The 22,614-nt window shown below is 39.2% G+C and overlaps 1 protein-coding gene across 2 annotated transcripts in view; it reads left to right on the forward strand.

The window, feature by feature from the left end:
• arid3c (AT rich interactive domain 3C (BRIGHT-like)) overlaps positions 1 to 22,614 on the forward strand; it is a 90,809-nt gene that overhangs the window by 47,544 nt on the left and 20,651 nt on the right. For both annotated transcript variants that reach the window (XM_023286581.3, XM_035955578.2), the window contains exon 3: positions 7,893 to 7,965. In XM_023286581.3, the coding sequence (XP_023142349.2) occupies positions 7,893 to 7,965 (73 nt within the window). The remainder of the gene's footprint in view (positions 1 to 7,892; positions 7,966 to 22,614) is intronic.

Raw genomic sequence — 22,614 nt, forward strand, 5'->3', positions numbered from 1 at the left:
TTCCTTGATTACAACCAACTATGTGGAAATTCAGTTAGCTTCACGCTACGTTAACTTTGTGAAGTAAGTTGCCTAAGCCAAGGAGGTGATATGGGAGTCTCAGAGAGCAGAGATTGTCTGGACATGTTAAATCAAATCAAATCAAACTTTGTTTATAGAGCACTTTTCATACAGTTAAAAATGCAATGGAAAGTGCTTTACAACATTAAAAACATTAAAAACAAGAAAACCCATCCCTCCCTTGCTCCATATATACATATATGCACACAACTGCAGGAGCACACACACATACGCACGCCCCCACACACACCCATACATACACAGACACACACGCCCACACACACACACTCTCACCACTGACTGTAGGGAGACATGGCATGGCACTGACAATTGTGGAAAATGCCTCCATTGGGGCCGTCCACACTGGGAGGAGTCACAGGCCATGACCGCCGGGGCTGCTGGCACCCAGACCCACAGACCCCGACAGACAGGGGGACCCCCACACCAAGGTAGGGAGCCCCCCCCAACCAGCCAAGGCCGAAGGGACTCATGGACAGCACCCCCAGCAGCAGAGCAGATACAGCCCCCAGCATGGAGGACCCCCCTGAGGAAACACTGGAGTTGAAAAACTAAAAATTTTAAACTACAGGATAGAATAGAAGACCTATAAGATAAGTAAAAAGGTGAAAGGTTAAAAGAGTAAAAATACATAATAAATAGTGATAAGAACATAAGGGTTTAAAAGGTTAGTTAAAAGCGTCTGTCGTTTGCTAATGCGAAAGTCTGTGTCCAACACGTACTACCCACTCAGTGTGTAGCATATCAGGAAGTTGCCGCTCAGAAGGGTTTCCGAGTGCATTAGCTGCACCACAGCTATACAATGGTATTTGGGATTACAGCCACAGGAGGGATAAAGAATAAATCTAACAAAATCTGACCTGGGAAGCAGCAATCCCGGGAGGCTGCCCACAGACAGACACCCAAACCATAACAGGTAAGCAGACATATGATGTAACCCACATACATACATATAGAACATTTTGAAAGTAGTACAGACTGGCATACTGCACCCTGACCGAGTGGAGTTCAATCAGTGAATTCACGCCAACAAAGGTGCTTTATAGATAAAATATGGGGTGTGACCAGGCAAGCAGGTGTGCCTCAAAGAAGTATCTATGTGACCTGATGAGCAGGGCTATTCTTCCGCGTACATATGAAATATGTAACTGGGTGGAGAGATAGCCTCGACACAGTAGAGAACAGTGGAGTTGGGCCTTTTATAACATGTTAATGCTGGGTCCAAGTAGCCAAGCAGGCAGGACCCTCCACACAATCTTCAGCAGTTTAGGGACCTGAGGAAACAGATAATTTTTTTGTGTTTGTAGCTGTATTCATTTATGCCACTTTCAGAGAGCAGATGTCTGAATGATGTGAATGTACCGAATACATGTGGAGATGTTCATGACATAGCAGTCTCTTTCACTCATTTGAATAAATTACATTTAAATGTTGGTGTCATTTAATTTATCCCCATTCCTCATTGCAATGTCATGTCAACAAGGCAGGGTAGCGTCTAATTTGCATTTAACACTGATCAGATGGAGAGTTGTGATCATTACAGGCATACCCAACATCACTGTTAGACCAACACAGTCGTATTAGACTCAAGGGTCATTTCAGTGCAGTAGAAACTGAAATAAGGCAGTACTTGACTACAACAAGGAGTCTCAAGACTATACAAGGCCTGAATAAGGCAAATGTCAGTTCAAGGCAACTATCAGTCAAAGTTGTGATTTACTGTGATATTTTCCATGGTGAAACAATGTACCTTTATCATGGCCTTGCATTGCTGTGGTTAAATGCATTTTTAAAAGAATGTATTTTCATAGACACCAGATGCACTGTTGCATATTAATACTACAGTAGCTGGGGAGATCAGAAGGAGATTCTAAGGATAAAAGAGTAGGAGGGAGCACATGGCAATTTGGTGTCTGCTGTAATTTACTGCGCCTTGTATCTGTCGTTTGGCTGGAGGCAATGCCGACCTTTGAAGTGGCCCAGATGAAGGAGAGCAGGGTTCCCTGAAACATGCGAAAACTGCTTATAATAGCTGTGGTCATTGTGTTAGAGCCCAGAAGCAGAAGTGGACATGTTAGCTCTCAAAGATCCACTTCAACTGCAGGTGTTCTTCACACAAACAGAGGGCATCTACAAAAACACAGACTTGTATGTAGAATGAAATGTCATCTTCAAATCCTCTCACTAAGAATGTGAGGTTTGGAGGTATTTCTACTTCGACAAAAACATTAACGCAAACTAGAACTCTTGTCATTTTGACGATTTTTTTAAACACACTTGTGGTGAAAGCTCTTCTGTATCAGGCCTCAGGATTAGCTTTATGATCCCGGTTTCTCCAAATGGCTGTTGATAGAGGGTAAGGTGAGAGCAATCATGGGAGTCTAACTTTAATCCTCAAATTACAGTGATCTTCATCTCTACAGAAGTACGGAAAGAAGTGACTCGACACGATCAAGCTGGAATCCTATGAAACCTTAACAAAATTACCAATCATTTACAGCATAAAGTCCATGTTTCTGAGTAGAGATGGTCTGGTTAATGAAATCAATTTGAACCAAAATCGACAGGCTGAACGCTATGCTCATTGTTTACCAGTGCTTTTTGAGTGGATTGTTTTCAGTTAGAAGTTTAAGGGAAGCTCTGTGGCTCATTTTTTATTTATTTCTTGCTAAACAAACCTTCCACTAAGTTTGTAGAATATAGATGTATATTGCTCATGATGATCAGAAATATTGATCATTTTGAATAACCATTTTTTTGTTTAATCGAGGCTAGCAGAAAAAGGCTTATTCTGAAATTAATCACTATTAAGCCACACAGATAATTTTATTGTTAACAACATTAACAATAAATTTCACAAATTATTTGAATAAATAAAGGAAAGGGAATGTCACACCTTGATAGACATTAAATTGTAAAATCAACTTAGTGTTCAACTCAAACATCAACACACTCCATTAAAACAGTAAGGGAATGCTGGAATTTAGGAAATAAAACAGCATGCAATGGGAAACTGTTTGGTACCCGGAGGCAAGCACACAGGGCTAAGAATCTACAGGAAGTTACAGTACACCAATGACCAGCTGAGCTTGGAAACAGGGCACTAGGTACAAGGAGCTATCACATGGAGCTAAGAAACAAACACATTACCGGCAGAGCTAGGACACAGGACTAAAAGCTAACCAATACCAGGGTAACCAGGCAAGGAGAGCCACTTGGAATAATGCTAAGGAAATTACAAGGACTGACGTAATTAATAATGGAAAACAAAACTTACAGAACACAAGGCAAATTTAACTGACAGATTAGGGCTGGAAAAGGAGCAGGCAGGAAAAGCTGGAGACTCTGGAAGCATGTCATTGTGGAAGATACAAAGTGATGAACAGAGGACAAAACAGGGAATCAGTCTAAGTTGAAGATCTGGCAGTGAGTGATTGTCTGTACCAGGGTTTTATAGATAGGTCCATTGATTGGAGGCAGGTGAGCAGCTACTGTACAGGTATCCTCACCTGCTGCTGATTAGATTGCAGCACACACAAAGAGAGGGAAGGAAAGAGGATGAGGAGAGACTGCAGCTCATCAGGGTAGAGGCAGAAACTCTGACAATTACAAGAATGTATCAGAATGAATCATCTCACATTGTGTTTGCTTTATAAACAGGTGCACCAAATTTTTCATAAATTTCCGACATAGTTGCTCATGGTGTGAGTGCTACCAGTGGTTGATATTTGTTTCATTTTCAAGTGAACTTCACGTAGAGTTTTTATGTCCCATAATTTCTCAGCGAAGTTATGTGACGTTCGGTGTACGTTTGTCCTTCTTTGAATCCGTGAATCTGTCTGTCTGTGCACAACATTACTCAAAAACGGATTAACGGAATTGGATGAAATTTTCAGGGAAGGTCACAAACGACACAAGGACCACCTCATTAGATTTTGGCAATGATGCGGCTTATAGTCTGGATCCACGAATTTGTTAGTATTTCCGTATCATTGCGAGATAGCGGCACTGTGTCACTCTAACTATGACAATAAGTGAATGCTACGTCAGCTGTCTGCTGATGAGCACATGATTGTGATCCTGCCACAAATCGACCAGGACTTATTCATTGGAAATAATACAAGGAGCAACTGGTTAAATTGTGGGGGTGGTTCCGAATCCCATCAATTCCTGCATCCCGCTACATATTTAGGTCACACGATTCGGTGTCCATACATAACATACACATGCATAACACACGCCTGTGCTCAGCGCAAGGTCTTTTTTTTTTTTTTTAATGATTGCATCCTTCAGAAATCATACAACAACTGAGCAGCCTTCCTCTGACCATCATTGCTAAATAAGTTTCATGCATTTTATTAGTGTAACTATTATTTCTTAAATATACTCATGAAAGAAGCTTCAAAATAGCTACAACAAATACACCATTCTCATAGAGTGTATATAGACTTAGAGTTATATGAGTCATTCCAGAATTAGAGGACATTTTACTTCCCACCCATCAAATTTAAAAATTTCCACGTACAAAATACTAAAACATGCAGTTGTTGTGTAAATTTACTTGTACTGAGACCAAATCTAAAAAAAAAAACTAGGAGAAAAGAATGTTTGAAAATGTTTTTTAAAATATCAAATAAGTCTGGAGTTTCCCTAAAATGCCATTTTTCTCTTGTCCCACCTCCCCTGATGACGTAATTGAATGTCAAATAAAACAGTTAAAACGAAATACAAATGTCTTTTTTTGGTATTATTTTTTTCACTGATGTCTCTTGTAATTATGGGAAAAAAATTTTAATCAACATAATATTTTAAACAATAATTATCATGCATAGGACGTGTGTCCCATAACATGCACGAAACCTTGTTACCATAATCTTTTTAGGTGGTAGAAGAGGAAGAAAACAGTGAATCACATGATTCGCTGCAATTGACATCATCCAACAGTTTTCCTTAAGAATGGGTAGAGCAAAGGGATGTCCTCTCTTGAATGTCTCACTCTACCTCATGCAACCCAGTTATGCATATTATCAGGATTAGACTCATTATTTTAATTTTTTTCTTTACTTATTTTCATCAGTAAGTTTGTCCTCTTGGTCAGCAGTAACAGCTGGCTAAATATCAAGCTTCTACTCTTGAGAAAAGGCTTACATTAGCATGGATTTGCTACCCTGTTTACTCTGTTACTGTGATTAGATTAGGGTTAGCAAACAACAAATAAAACATGTAATCAAAATTTTGCCATTGATATGTCAGCTGAGCCAAAGCCTTTGATAGTTTATTACCTCTTATTGATCAGTATGTAGTAGAAAATTGTAAAAGAGAAGGTGTTTTTCAAAAAATTTGAAGCCCAAATGTTCTCTAATTCTGGAATGACTCATATTCTGGTGAAAGGAAAAAGGCCACAAGCCATTTCCAAATTCAATTTCAGACAGCTTCCCTTAGCTGAATCTGGTGACTGACAGCCTGAGAGAAGTATGGGAGCCTCCAGGTTCAGCTGAACTCAGTGTCCTTCAGCCTGCCTCAGCCTGTCTGTCCATTCATTTACTTCACACACAGAACCCAAACAAAAACATTCGGCTAATAAGAAGTGTTCAAATAGACTGGAGTGTTATCCAGGGACTTTTTGATGACATTTGGTGATAAATAAAAAAAAAAATCCTATAACCCAGTGAATGACAAATGCCAATTAAACCAATTAGCCAATAAATTCCAATGAACAACAGCGTAATTTATAGTTTTAATGAAAATTCTGAAATCAAACAAAAGCAGCTATGTCATGGAAATAGAACTGACTGAGGTGGGATCTCCATATATTCTGGTTAAAAGTGGTCCTTAAGGAAGACTAGGAGCCAAAAAGCCTTTCCACTGATGTGGAAACAGAGCCAAGGAACTTGTAAAACACAAGAACAGACATGGTAGAAAGGTGCCGTGGACTTCATATTTGAAATATTTTGCTGTAAAGAAATGTTTCTACAGTATGTATACATTTATATATAATGAGTTAGTGAATAATAAACATCAGTCTTTCACCTTTTCTTTAAAATTTCACCTTTTTAGCCATTGAAGCTACTTTTTCAGATGAAATAATGTTAGAATATTGTTTGTTTGTATAAATGAATGTCATTGTCTGTCTTAGCTGTGTTTATGTACATATAACATTTGTGTTTCTGCATTTATGAGAAAATCTTCATCAGTGTCTTTGCCCATATGTCTTTGCACTCCCTGAACCTCACAATTGATCCTGCAGCATTGTCATCTGCTATGCATTTGTGCACTTAACATTTTTGCAATCGCTTGCTGTTCCTTTACCTTTGGATACTGCCTTCACTATGGACTGCCTGCAGTGCAGCACTCACAGGGTACTCACACCCCCTCCTCCCCCAACAGAAAGACACACATACACACCAACTCCCACCTCCGGTTTCCTCCTGAGTGCTGACCTGCACTGGTCCTTTAATATTGGTGACAGCTAATACACTTCTAAATGATCAGTTATTATCTCAAGGGCCTCATCCACAGGGCCCCACTGATTCCAAAGGTCATCCCTCTGTCTTCCAGTATTGATTAAGTGGGCCTGTTAACGTGGCTCTGGGCCTTACTGAAAGTGAACATTGCCACTAGCACATTTCCATCAGCTGTGTCTGGCTGGAGAAGCCCATTTAAAAGCCTCTTTGACTCTGTCGCAGTACCAGTGAATAGGGCAGGACAAGGAGCATAATGGATATGCCAATAAGGAACGTAAGGATACTAAAATATACCAAGGGCCGAAAACAAGACAGACACAAGACAATGTCCTGCTGAGATACTACAGGATTTTTTACTCAGTCTTGTCATTCACCCTCCTTTTAAAATAAACAAAATATTACTGACCTTATACTTACATTAAGATTGTAATTGGAGAAAAGATCTTGAAAATTCTGACCACACATTTAATATTTTAACAATTTATTCTTGTAGTTCATAAGAAATGTACATAGTCATGATCCATGTTGCATTGTGCAAATACTTGGTATGGACAGGTGGTAATGGAGTATAGGGAGAAAAACACCAACACAAAGCAACACATAAAACACAGGAGCTAAAATAAAACAAACAATGAATATAGCTGTTAAACAGAGTTATATAGACAAGTGTTTTATCATCTCATTTTATAATCGCCATCCATTTACATATACTTTTACTTGACATACCTGTATACTGCAGTTGTGGGAGGTGAGGTATATAGTAGGTGAGGAATGTGAAAAAGCACAAATCCAATCCAATACAAAAAGGGAAAAAATGTGTTTTTGTGCTTTTTTGTGACTTTATTCAGTGGAGGCATATGAACAGACTTTAATGTGAGTCAAAATCTGTTATGTTCAGTTGATCATCTTTAAAGCAGTTGTTGTCAATAGTGTTGCCTCAATGTCACAATGTTTTATACAAATGCTTCCAATGTCAGTCAGTCATTTCTTTAAAAAGTTTGGACAAAATGTTAGAAACATCTTGTGCAGGGATTTGAATTAACTGATTTCACAATATTGTATTTCATACTTAGCGGCTGTGTTTTTGAAATGGTTGAAAAAGAAACCTGATGTGCATCTTTGTGTTCAGGGTGTATGCCAAGTCTTCAGTGTGTGATACACACAATACACTCAGCGTGCTCAAGGTTATTCAGAGGTATTCCTGAAAGAACGGAATGTCCTCATGTGTGCTGGTCAACTTGTTCAGGAAATTCAGAAGCCTTCCCCACTTGTCACTGACCAATGTGTTGATTTTCCTTGATGAAAATGTTTAAGAAATTATAATCTTTTTTTTCTTTCTTTCTTTTTCAGTTGTATGAATTGGACGATGACCAAAAGCGTAAAGAGTTTCTTGATGACCTTTTCAGCTTCATGCAGAAACGGGGTAAGTAATTTTCTTCTACCTGTAAGTACATCTCAGTATGCCCTACTACCAATTTACCTCATTGGGAGGGATTTTCATTCACAACCAAAGTGTTTCATAGTATACAAGCAGCTACATTGCATTTTAGAAGCATCTATCCAAAAAGTTCACTATGTATGGTCAAGATTTAGATTATCCTCCTTTTTTCAACAAGACATGAGCTTCCCTGCAGGTTTCAGCTTCTTTGTTTGCACATCTACACTTCAGATGCAGTTGAAGACAATCCCCTCAAGGCCTCCTTACAATATCATGGATTCTCTGTTTTTTGTTTTTTTTTGGTCACTTACGTGTCATGCTGTATTTTCCCCAAAGATTCTTTTTTTGTGGTTTTACTGGGGAAATGTATCCATGTTTAAACCCTTGCATAATATGAGGAAGTTAACCACCCAGTCAACAGCAGAGAATAAAAAACACAATCACAGTGACTGTCTATTTTAGGAGCACAAGGCTTGCATGCCATGTTTTTGCTATTTTTAATTACTTGTTTTGTACGTTTCACAAGCCTGCAGATATCTTTGTTTTGTGTCCTCACTTGCATGTCCTTCACTGACAATGCAATGTCTTGGAATTAGGGAAAATAATTCCAGGCAGATATTTAGGCAGATATTTTGTGGAATTCATTTTTCATTCTATGACAACATCTGAATTTCTAAAACAAGAATACCAAAAAAATGGTCCATTTTGGATTGTTTTTAATCATTCAATTTTATTTCTGTCCCTAGCAACAGTAAATTCTGACATTTAGTTTCCTGTGCAATGTATTGTAAGGGAAAATCCTAATGACCTGAGCACACATTAGAAATAAAATGTAATGTAAAATCAGAAATGAATAGAGAAACACTGAATGCGTCTTACTCACAGAAAACTTAACCTTCATTTTTTCCTTTTGTTTTTTGACTCTTAGATCATTTTTGGTTGTGCTAATGCATTTGGCCTAAAATTCTGTAAAAGTTTGCTAATAACACTCAATATACTATTTGTATGGGAAAAAAGTTACACTCAGGACCTGGAAGATGAAAATGTCAGATTGAAGCCATTATATCTGCTATTTTGGTCCCTCTGCCATTATATCATGAAATCATGCATCCAATGTGATTGAGCTTTGAATTTGGAGCATCAAAACTGACATCAAATTGCCATTTTTAGTGGTTTCTACCAGATTGTGTAATTTGTTCATATTTGGCCCATGGAGCAAATGCAGGCTTTACTAGTTTTTTTGGTTTCTGTTGTATTATGGATCACTGCAGGCCAGGAAAATCAGTGTTTGCAACTGGTTTGGGGATCCTGGTGGGGATGTTGCAGTGTGGTGTGAGTGTGCGTATTGAAAATTTGTGTCTGTCTGCGAAGTTGTGTATGTGTGCATTTGGAGATATAGAAATTCTAATTTACTGTTGATCACAAATTCCACCCTACTGTCTCTCACCCTCTGTCTCTCTCTCACACACACACACACACACACACACACATACAGAATCACACGCACACACACACACACATACAGAATCACACACACACACTGACCTACAGACTCAGTAAAATACAATTTATCATCCCTCAGATGTACAGTATATTTCTGTATATGAGTTACAGGCCTTTAAGCTTTGAAGATGTGTGTGTGTGAGTGTGTCCCTTTGTGCAAATGTATGTGTGCTGAACGAGTGTTCATCTTACACTTTGTAGATGTGTGTGTATGTACGTGTAGAGTTGCATCTTTGGAGGGGGATACTTTTGTACTTACATGCAGGTGTTTGTGACCACATATCCATATGAGCTGAGAGCTGCTGGTTGTTACAGCATTGTTTTTCATTCACTCTGCTTTGTACAGAGATAGAATATGAGCTTGACTTTGACAAAGAAGTTCAAGAACCTCTCAACAATCTCTCCTTATTATATGCACACACAAATACTTATACATAGGTCCATACACACCCACAATCGCACTCCTTTGGGTAATGAAACTGTGGGGCATCTTGCAGCGACTCAGAGATGCCACTGTTGTGAAAACCAGTACAAAAGTCTGAGTTTATCTCATTTAGTAAGTTTTGGACCATCATTGAGTTTGCACAGGTGCTATCGCAACCAAAACTATTAACATGTGTAGCTTTGGGGGGGGCTTATCATTTCATATCCCACCTGGAACGATGACGAGAACGTTCACAGCTCAAACAGCTCTGGAGATAATCATGTAGCCTGCTGACAACCAGCTGGAATGAGATGACTCTGAACCTGCGGATGAATGTTCTTCAATAACAAAAATATCAACAAAAAAAATAATTTCTGTACAAAGGAATTTTATATTTTTTAAGTAAATGATAAGTAAATAGGGGCTGCACAGTGGTGTAGTGGTTAGCACTTTCGCCTTGCAGCGAGAAGATCCCTGGTTCACGTCCCGGCTTTCCCGGGATCTTTCTGCATGGAGTTTGTTCTCCCTGTGCATGCGTGGGTTTTCTCCGGGTACTCCGGCTTCCTCCCACAGTCCAAAAACATGCTGAGGTTAATTGATCATTCTAAATTGCCCGTAGGTGTGAATGTGAGAGTGCTTGTTTGTCTTTGTATGTAGCCCTGCGACAGACTGGCGACCTGTCTAGGGTGTCCCCTGCCTTCACCTGAGTCAGCTGGGATAGACTCCAGCCCCCCCATGACCCTAGTGAGGATTAAGCGGTGTATAGATAATGGATGGATGGATGGATAAGTAAATAAGTAATATAAGTAAAAGTCCAGTTTGAAGGCGAAAACCTTGATTTGCATAATAAACAATAGTAGATATTTTACATAGACTAGTAGTTATCCTGTGAGATTTTTTTAATCTTATGCTGCTCAAAAAACAATAATGTACCAAAAGCGATTGTTGCTAATTGATGACCTTTCCCAGCCTGTGACAGTGTTTTAAAAAAAAAGAAAAAAGAAATGAACTCATTTAGTATGGATAAACCTGTACTAAATGGCAAAATGAACAAATGAAAAAACAATAGTGGCATTATGTAAACAAACTGACATTTAGTGGTTAAAATTCTAAGTAAATAAATCTTTGATAGTTATGATCAGGACTGATATTGCTTTAAAAATCTTAGTGAGAATGTAAGATAATAATATCTAATATTTTCACAGCTGTGTTTTTGACATGGGCTTTATTTCCCTCTCAGGTCTGAAGACCAAGTTTTTAGTCAAAATCTGACAATACAGTGGTGGAAAAGTGTTTTCAGACACCCTTAAAATTTTACACAATCTCAAATATTATCATGAAATATTTGTGGAAAAATCTTTTTTGTGTTTCAAAAGGTATGGCTGCATGAGACAGACAAACAAATGCAAATTATATTTTTTTTTTTGTTTGTTTACAAGAAAAACTAAGAAACTCAAATTCTTGACAGTTTCAATGTCAGTTCTCAACTGACAGTATCAAAGTCAACAAATAACAGAGAATGCGTTCAAAACTGAACAAAAAATAAATCATCACATCATCAAATTAATATAGTAGTCCTGCCATTAGCACACAGTAGAGCTCTAATCCTAGCTGGTATGTTCCCCGTAAGTCTTTCACACTATTGAGAGGTCATCTTGTCCCATTCTTCTTCAATTACTGCTTTTAATTCTTCTAAATTATTTGGTTTATGCTTTGAAACAGACCTTTTGATAATCCACCACAGATTTTCAATGAGGCTCTTGTCTGGGGATTGAGCTGACCACTTTCAGACCTGGATACTGTGCAGCCAAGTTCTACTGGTCCTGGATGTGTGGCAAAGGAGCATTATCTTGTTGAAATATCCAGTTTGACCTCGACAGAACAGTGCATGCACAGAAGGGAGCATGAAGATTTGGAGAATGGCACAATACTTGGCAGAGTTCAATGTGACCTGACCAACACCAGCAGCACTCATGCATCCCCAAACCATGATACTGCCTCCACCATGCTTGACAGTAGGTACTGTACATGCTGGAGATAATGCTTCACCTGGCCTTTTGCGTACCCTCACATTAGCAGGAGGAAGATAAAGCTGGAAACTAGATTCATCTGATTACAGAATCTTCTTACACTTCTTCGCTGTCCAGTTCTTCTATGCTTGGGCCCAACAATGCTGGGCTAACTTCTGTCTTTCATTGATCAGGGGCTTCTTGACAGCATTGTAGGACTTTAAGTCATGATTTAAAAGTCGGCCACATACAGTGCAGGTGGAACACTGGACACCAGTTTGGTTTGACAATTGCAGCTGAAGCTCCTGTGATGTCATTCAGCGGTTTTCCTCCACATGTGGCTCAGGATGTGATCATTTCTTGCTGAAGAAACCTTTGGATGCCCAGATCTTGGGTTGTCTTCTAAGCTGTTGGTTCATCTGTATTTCTGCAGAGTGTATCCAACTGCTGAAGGACTGCATCTGAACTTCTGGCTATCTGGCGGCAGCTGTACCCTTCCTGATTTTCAATCTGTATCTTCAGGTGTGTTTCCTGCATTAGGTTCCTTGTTTTAGCGATTTTTGTCTGTGAAGAACTTTCAAATGTGCTGGTTTTATATAGACACAGATCATGGCAACAATAATTATGTCTTTTACTAAAAAGCACGACCTTCATTAGTGGATTACTGGTACCAAAATGACCCAATAATCAAAAATTGTCATGGTGTAAGTAATCTTTTGGAACCCCTGAGAGAACAGTAAAATCCTGAAAATGTATGAATATTTGTCAATTATGATCAAGACTGATGCTGGTGAAACAAATTGAGTCACTGAAAGTAGAAAATATCAATATTATATACAAGTTTAATGGTGAGTTTTTTTTCCAGCTTTTTTCCCTGAAAAAAAACCCCCAACAAGAACAGGGGCATCATGTAAACAAACTGGCATTTAAAAGGTTGAGATCCTTAAAAATTAATCAATGTATAGCAGTTTTCTGGCATTGTTTTTGACATGAACATTTTTGTCGTTTAGGAAAGCCAGATCTATATGGCCGATAAGTTATTGTTATTTGCACAAGCATTCATTTTCAGCACACTGACGCAGTTACATTTAAAATACATGGACAATTTAAAACTAAAGGTTGTCATGTAGGGCCAACTGTTTCACCTTCTACCATTAATCTGAAGTTAATCTACAGATGGACAACAGATACTGTTATCACACACCACTAATCAAAAAATGAAACTGATAATCATAGATTTTTTTTTTAAAGAGTTACAAATGAAATAACCACCCCAAGTTCCAACAATTCTCTGACATTTGATGTTTCAAATCTAATTTTCCAGCAAAATTCAGAACATCAGCAGTAAGCTGGGAGGAATCGCTAATGTTGGGGAGCTAGTTGGTAATATAAACATTTATGTATTCTTTTATAAATCAATAATGAGCTGCTGACATTCAAAGCAACACCACATGCAAATAGATTACACTGAACATACAGCTTTTCTAGACCTTGTAGTCATGTATTTTCTTCACCTCCTTATATTTATTTAACACAGTATTCAGTTCAATTCAGTTTTATTTATATAGCAATTACAGGTTAAATTGTCTCAAGACGCTTTACAGAACCCATATGTCTGAACCCCCAGAGCAGCCCTAAGGTGACAGTGTCAAGAAAAAACTCCCTTTTAACGGGAAGAAACTCTGAGCAGAACCAGGCTCTTTATGTGGGGGGATCCATCTGCTGCTGGCCGGCGGGTTGAGAGGGACAGAAGAGGTAGAGAGGTAGAGATAGAGAGGTAGAGAGGTAGAGGTAGAGGTAGAGAGGTAGAGAGGGAGAGGTAGAGGTAGAGAGGTAGAGATAGAGAGGTAGAGAGGTAGAGGTAGAGGGGGAACAGGAGATGGAGGGGGAGTGGAAGTGGGAGGGATGGGAGAAGAGGAGGGTGGGGAACAAAAGTATAAGCTTTATTTATTTTAACTGATGTGTATTAATTAAAAAGAAAAAAATATGATGCCAAATATGTGTTTTAGCTGTGACACTGTACTGTATTTATAACAGTCAGAATATCTGAAAAATTACAATCCTGTCCCACTGGGTGCTGTGACAGCTGCAGAAAAGCCCACTTTGATAGAGTCATGTTATAGTTAGGTGGTCTCTTGGGATTTAGAAAGACAGTATGGATTATTGTTGGAGCGTTCAATTAGAGATTGATTTTGGGCTTAATGTTGGGAGACATTGTCAGTGCGAAGCAGATCAGCAGCAGCCTATCTCTACTGCTCCCGTCTGACAACTGTGTTCAGAGTGGACTGTTCCAAATATCCCAATCAATGTTTCTTGAAAACATCACTGTCATTCCACACTGACAAAAAAATGTCAGCCAGGAAGGCTTGGTAGCCATATATTGCAGAGAAAAGTGTCAAACATACTGTGGTCCTTCAACGTTGTTGATTTAACGACTGGCTGAATCCATTGTTGAGACATGGATGGAAGGAGCGTCAGTCACAGACTGTTCAACTAGCTGGTGTTTCAATTGGAGGAGTGACTAAAGTGATGTGAAGTGGGTTGGCAATTGTGGTCAAGAGCACACATTTGAGGACCGTGATGTCATTTACATATACAGTTGTGCTCATAAGTTTACATACCCTGGCAGAATTTGTTAAATATGCATCATTCTTTATTGAAAACATGAATGATCACAGCAAATACAATTGGGTGATAATAAAAGACTTTTCCAACCACTAACCCTAAATGAAAGAAAAGGATTTCCATGATCAAGCATATTTTCTAAAATACAAAAGGACAATATTTAACTAATTTATGGGTTTGTAAACTTATGAGTATAACTGTATGTGATACATTGAGAAAAACAGACGATCAAATATTCCTCACGTGACTGAGAATGTCAGTGTAGGACATGATCTGACTGTGAGCAAGAGCAATCGGTGAATATCTTTTTGAAGAATGGTGTTCACCCCTCCCGTACAGTTGCAGAAGCAATTTTTGCACATTCATTGTGCACAGTCTTCCATTCCCTTGTTGTGTTTTTGCTCACGTTAATACGTGGTTGAGAGGGACAGAAGAGGTAGAGAGGTATAAGGGTAGAGGTAGAGAGGTATAAGGGTAGAGGTAGAGAGGTATAAGGGTAGAGGTAGAGAGGTATAAGGGTAGAGGTAGAGAGGTATAAGGGTAGAGGTAGAGAGGTAGAGAGGTAGAGAGGTGGAGAGGGGGAGTGATGGGAGAAGAGGGGGATGGGGACACCCAATAACACACAATTGGATACATGTATGATAAGCTAGATGATACATACAAAGTACAAGCTAACATTGAAATTAATTCATAGTTTACTGTTATGGTGTACGGCTCTGGCATTAAATATACTACATATATAGCTGGTAGTAAAATTCAAGCAGTATGCAGATGAGCATATCAAGTATAGTAAGGGTGATGCAGAGTAGACTGGTGGAAATGGGCAGCTGGAAGCAATGGGCTGGAGGAAGGTCAGCAGCAGCATCCCACAGTGGACATGATGGAGACTAGGCCAGTTGGTGGGACAGTAACCATAGATCTGAAGCATCCAGCTCTGGGATCAGGGACACTGAGAGAAAGGACACGGGGAGAAACAGAGTGAGTGTAATGCAGTAATGGTATATATATATCAGTGTTTCCTCTAGGATTTTTTTCAGCTGCGGCGGCAACTTATTTATTGAATGGCCAGTTGAAAATAGCTTTTTAACAGCTGAATGTAAAAATTAAAAATAAAATAAAACTATTTTAACAAGCTCATCTGAAAAAGGCAGTCAGCAGTTACATCATGGCGTGTAGATATTAGCTTAATGTTATCAATAGTTTACTCACGTTAGCGACACTGGGTTGGCACCGGGCCCAATTAACTGACCTACCGATATGTTTTGTAACGTTAGCTGGACATCAGTATTTTGCAAATGTCTATTTAAGTTGTAAAATCTATTATGAGTTATATTTAGCTGATAACTTTTCTCCCATAAGTCGCTGCCCAAATGAAGACTCCAGCTGATCCACTCAGGGTCACCCAGTCAGCCCTAATGATAAGATTTGTCAAAAAGGAAGGTTTTAAGATTAAAAGTCTTAAAAATAGAGAGGGTGTCCGCTAAGGCTGGACCCGAATACCCGAATATTCGGTGGTGATGATGGTATCCAAATATTTACTTTCAGATCCGAATATTCGGATCCCCACTCTCCTTTACACCTATTGCTTGCTGTTTGCCACTGTATTCTTAGTTTTATAATGGCTCAGCTTTTTCAACTGGAGCAAGGGGAACTATGCAGTATCTTATTTTACAATTTGAGTCAACAGGATTGTGCATCTCTCTGTCAGCAGACAATACACAGATCAGTAAAGAGAAACAGTATCAGAACAGCATCAGCCTAAAATTCTGATATGTTACAATATGTGACAAAAAAACTGTTATTGATAATAATTAGCAAAACTTCCTGTATCTATTATGTCATATTGCTAATCATGTACTATATTTTAAGCTACAACCTACTCTGTTTAATATTGTTTACTCGGTGGTCATGGTGCAACTCTACTCAGTTTGCATGCATCGTCTATGTCTATCTATATAACTTGTTTGCATTGTTAATCAGGTTGGAGGAATTTCTGACATAATGCCATCCACTGACTGCATTTTTTTCAAGAAGTTCTCAAGAAGTATGTTGTTTTACTTCAGCAAGCTTATTAGAGTGTTCCATGTGCATGATTCTGTCTGATTTTATCTATATACCTACTCTTGACTAAGCCCAGGTCGGAAACTACAGACTAGTTTTACTGTCTAAAATACTTGGGCAAACCATGTTCAACCCAGTATCTGCATTCCTCTTTAAAAACAACCTGTATGACCCGAATCAGTCTGGTTTGAAACAGGGTCACTCCACCCAGACCGCAGTCCTATCAGACTCAGAATCACTGCGTTCTACTAGAGCTGCTGGACAGCCTTCAGCTCTATTGCTGTTAGATCTGTCAGCTGCTTTTTTCACAATCAGCCACCAAATCCTCCTCGCTACACTCACTGAGCTTGGCAACTCAGGATCTGCCCTCCACTGGTTCATGTCATACCTCTCAGAAGATACAGCCTATTCACAGGTGCTTCTCAAGGCACAGTGCTCGGTCTCCTCCTCTTCTAAATATACACAACCTCACTTGCAATAATCTACTCCCAGGGTCTCTCATACCATTGCTATGCTGATGACACACAGCTCTTGTCATTCCCATGGAGATCACACTGTCTCTGCCCAGATCTCATCAGGCCTTGCAGATATCTCGGCATAGATGAAAAAACACCACTTTTAACTCAGCCTCTCCAAGACTGAGCTCCTTGTCTTCCCAGCCAGTCCCTCTATACAACAAGAAATCAACTTGATTCAGCTTGAATCAGCCCAACTCAAATTGACAAAATCTGCCAGAAACTTCGGGGTCATGATTGATAACCATTTACCCTTCAACACTCATGTTACCTCTATTGCTAGGTTGTCTTGATTCGCCCTGTAGAACATCAGGAAGATCAGACCCTTCCTGTCTGAACTTGCAGCACAACTCCTGGTACAGGCTCTCATGATATCACCATTGACTACTTCAGCTCCTTACTGGCAGGCCTCCCTTCATGCACAATCAAATCTCTGGAGATGATCCAGAATGCAGCAGCATGTCTGGTTTTCAACCAGTCAAAAACAGCACATGTTCAGATTGCTTCACTGACTTTCAGTTGCTGCCCACATAAAGTTCAAAACTCTGACACTTGCTTTCAAAACTAGAATGAAAACAGCTCCCTCCTACCTGAACTCTCTCATTAAGGCCTACTCTCCTTCCTACTCATTACACTTGACCAACGAAAGGTGCCTGATACAACCACCACAACAGGGCTAGTCGATAACTAGACTCTTCTCCTCTGTGGTTCCACGGTGGAGGAACGAGTTACCAAACTCTGTTTGATCAGCAGAGTCCCTCTTAGTCTTTAAGAAAAGACTAAAAACCCAGCTCTTTACTGACCACCTTTGCACTTGACAGACTTCTCAAAAAAAAATCCTAATACGTCTGCATTTCCTGTAAGTACCACAGTCCTGAACCTGACCTTGTTTTATTTATCCAGGTTGCTTGTTCCTGACTGGATCCTTCTTTGTGTTGTATCTACTTTCAGATGTACGTCACTTTGGATAAAAGCATCTGCTAAAATGAAATTGCATATGTGACTCCATATTGGTGGTTACACCTGTGCAGATCTCATCCCATCTATATCCTCTTCAGGTTGGAACAGATGATGTCCTTGCTCTCGCCATGTCTGACCTTCTAGCCATAAGTCACACACCGGTCTGAATTCAGCTGCACAAGTGTGAGGTCAAAAAAACACAACAGCGTGAATGAAAACGTGCCTGATTAAACTGCTTCCTCAAGAAATAAGTGATGACTCTCCAAAGGATTAAGCTTGAAGAGACAGACTTTTCCCAGCCAGCTGAGTAATAATAAGTGTTGATATAAACACAGTTATATTGCCTTCAGGGACAGCAAGTGTTCAATCAGAGGACTGTGAATCATTGTGAATGAAACAGTCTCTTCAGAGATGTGTTGATAAAGTTCTGCTTTGAGTTCACAGTACAGTGTTTGGGTGCAGTTTGGGACCAGTCATTTATACAGCTATGTTCAAAATAATAGCAATCCCACATCACTAGCAAGATAAATCACTGTTTTTGTTAGAATTTCAACTTCTACACTGCAAGTAAGTTTTTAGAAGGTTTAGTAAAAGTATAGAAAACCAACAGACCCAACAGGCAAGACGTGCATGCTGCTGATTCTGTGAAACTGAATCATTAACTGAAAGGGGCGTGTTAAAAAAAAATGGCAGTGCTGAGTTCAGTTAGTGAGGTCATTGATTATGTGAAAAAAATAGGTGTTAAACAGGTGGCCCTTATTTAAGGATCAAGGCAACTGATGCTGCACATGTTGGCTGTGCATTTGTCCTTGAAAAACAGAGTAAAATGGGTTGTTCAAGACTGTTCAGAAGAAGAGCGTTCTTTGATTAAGAAATTAATAAAAGAGTGGAAAACCTATAAAGAAGTGCAGAAAATGACAGGCTGTTCAGCTAAAATGATATCAAACGCTTTAAAATGGCAGCCAAAACCAGAAAGGCGAGGAAGAAAAAAAAATGACTATTTGAATGGATCGGAGAATAACCAAAACGGCAAAGGCTCAGCCAATGATCAGCTCCAGGAGGATCAAAGAAGATCTAAGGTTGCCTGTGAGTACTGTAACAATCAGACGACGTCTATGTGAAGCCAAGCTACCAGCAAGAAGCCCCCACAAAGTCCCATTGTTAAAAAAAAAGAAGTGCTGAAGCGGTTACAATTTGCCAAAGAACACATTGACTGGCCTAAAAAGAAATAGCGTAATATTTTGTGGACTGATGAGAGTAAGATTGTTCTTTTTGGGTCTAAAGGCCACAGACAGTTTGTCAGACGTCCTGCAAACACTGAATTCAAGCCACAGTACACAGTGAAGACGGTGAAGCATGGTGGTGCAAGCATCATGATATGGGGATGTTTCTTGTACTATGGTGTTGGTCCTATTTATCGCATACCAGGGATCATGGATCAGTTTGAGTACATCAGAGTACTGGAAGATGTCATGTTGTTGTATGCTGAATAGGAAATGCCCTTGAAATGGGTGTTTCAACAAGACAATGACCCCAAACACACCAGCAAGTGAGCAAAATCATGGTTCCAGACAAACAGAATTCAAGTAATGGAGTGGCCAGCACAATCCCTGGACCTTAATCCCATAGAAAACTTGTGGGCTGACATAAAAAATGCCATTCATGAGGCAAAACCAAGAAATGCAAAGGAACTGTGGAACGCAGTACAATTGTCCAGGGCTGCAATACCTGTTGACCGGTGCCAGAAGTTGGTCGACTCCATGCACCACAGATGTGAAGCAGTTATCAGAAACTGTGGTTATGCAACTAAATATTAGTAAATGATTCTCAGGAAAGTTGAATCTTCAAGCATTTCTTAGTTTATACAGTACATTTTTGAGTTTGTAAAGAAAGATGTCAACATTGCTATTTTTTTGAACATTATATTTCTTGACTTTCTGTAAAAATATTATCAAATTCAATTACTTTTTCCAATTTTCTTGCTTTGAAATAGAATGTGCAGTGTCCCCAGTGCATTTGTGTTCATTAAAATACAATTTGTTTGAAGAATTTTGAGGTTTACTCACCTTTTTAAACACACTGCTATTATTATGAGCATAACTGTACATGGTGCACCTCTCTGCACCACGTTTGTGTCTTGTGTGTATGGAAGGCTTTATAACCTTGATAGACTGTGTAGATGAAAGAGAAATGTCTCAGTATAATATAGGTGCTCAGTATCAGGATAAAGTTAGACAGAAAGCGTTTCTTTAGAGGAAACACAGGCATCTACACCTCTTGTATAAAGGACAATGAAATTACTGTTGCGGGTACTTGTATAGCTCAACAGGTTAAGCAGGTGACCCATGTACAGGGGCCTCCCTGATTCCTGGGTTCGATTCCTGCTCACAGCCTTTTGTTGCATGTCTTCTCCCTCCTTTCCTGTCTGTCTCCAGTGCACCTATCAATAAAGCTGAAAAAAGGCAATAGAATAACTTTTAAAAAAGAAATTGTTATTGTGTTTGTAGAATAAAACCTTACTGCATGTAGCCATTTGTACCGCCAGTGGCTACCTGCATTCTAGTTAACGCATAGTCTACTAGGAAAAATATTAAAACAACTGGTAATAAGCAGGTGTATGTATCCATGTTCTACAGCTTATCTATAACCAGGATGTTGTGTCAGCAAGCTAAGTTAGTCCGGACGCTCCTCCCCAGCCATGCTTCACATTTCCACCTGGGGAATCCTTAGGCATTTCTAAGCCAAATGGGATGTATAATCTCTGTATAAACTCAGAACAATTGAAGAATTACGAAATTACCGTTTACATAGCACCAATCCATTGCTGATCAGGCTTAGTGTCACTCATTAAGAAGGCTCTAAAATATTTCAACTGCTTTATTTGGGGCAGCAATGTACTCCCAACCCAGAAAGAGCAATCCACTGCTTTCTGTTGGAGAACTGTGGCTGTAGACCTGGAAGTCAGTGTGATGTCATGTGCAAAAAGTAGAGAAGCAGATGAAAGACAATATCAGTTTCACACTGTGGTTCTTTGTGGTACTCCCTTACTACATGTTTGAGTTTACCAGGAGGATGTAGAAGCAGCTATATGTCAGTATAGTAAGAAATTTCACAGCTGCATGTATGTGTTGCAACATAGCAGACCTTGCAACAGACAGGACACTTTTGGACAACCCAAATCTAAGTGTAATTATAGTAATATTAAAGTTTCAGGAGTAACAAAAAAAGTCTAAGCTGTATTGGCATTAAAATGCCCATTGAGTTACACTGAAAACATTACTGAACAGGGGTTAGGGGTACAGTTTTATTCAAACAGGGTAATAATACAGAGCGGGAGGTACCACACTAGAGCAAATACGACTGTCAGACAACAATGTCTGTCAAATGTTAAATGGTTATTTGGTTGAAGTGTTGTTTTTATTATTTTTTTTACATAAAGAATTAATCTAAGTCCACTAATATATGCTTAGTCTAAAACTGAATCTAAATGTGCCTGGGAAAACTGGTTTGAGGCATTAGATGTTGGGCATATTCACACCCATTCCCAACAGTGTGTTGGATAAAAATGATACAGGATGATGCTGTAATTCACAGTAGACCTGATGGAGTCAGTGTGGTGTCACTCTTCTAATGCCTAAACCAGACACAATGATAGAGAATTGTTTGGCTTATTGTTCCAGTAACATGATAACACTGCAGCTGGTTACAGGTTTAGTTCAGAACAGCATTGTCTTTGATATTGGAGATTTTGATGACAACAGCTCTGTTGATGAAGATGAATCCCAGGCTGCCACTGGTGGGGAATCACCATTAATACTCGCAGTAACTGTAACCTTTAGCTACTACTGAGTAAAACTTACATAGTGCTCCTTTATAACAAAAAGTAAACATTGAGGCATCATTCTTTGTCCCTTTTCAGCTTCACACTGTCTTTCTCCTGTTTGTTCACATTCCATTTCCAGTCTTTAAGATGGTGGCAGGCTATAATCAGGTTTCAAACCATCTTCTTGATAAAGCTCCTGTACATTTAAGATGATGTGTTCATTATTCTGTAAAATATATTTTACTCTGTTTTCACCTACAAGTAGAAATGTGCTGTCTTAATTTCTGCACCACTCCTTTTAGTAAAGCAGTGCAGCACAGTCTTCCACTGATATATTTTCTTTTGTCACCTAAATGGCTTGAATCATGCTGCAGATGGTCGGAATGCCTTTGTGTCAGTTTTTCATTCATGGAAGCAAAGACATGGAATCCTAATTGAGTGATTCTATCAAAAGCAGCACAGACAATGGTTGCAATGGCTTCCTTTGTGTGTTGATAAATACTCAGGATGATTTACTGTTGCTTTGGAGCTGTGGGTATTAAAAGATTATTATCTCTAAGACCTCCCATCAGCACTTTTTCTCAAGGAAGACAACTTTTGTTACCCTCCTAATTGCTTAACAATACTTTGTGGTAAAAGAAAAGGCTACTTAAGAGTTACCTAAAAAATGGCAGAGTCTTTGATCCCTATGACAATGGTTACCTTGCTGGTGCA

This window comes from Amphiprion ocellaris, chromosome 6, assembly GCF_022539595.1.
Source record: "Amphiprion ocellaris isolate individual 3 ecotype Okinawa chromosome 6, ASM2253959v1, whole genome shotgun sequence".
NCBI lineage: Eukaryota > Metazoa > Chordata > Actinopteri > Pomacentridae > Amphiprion > Amphiprion ocellaris.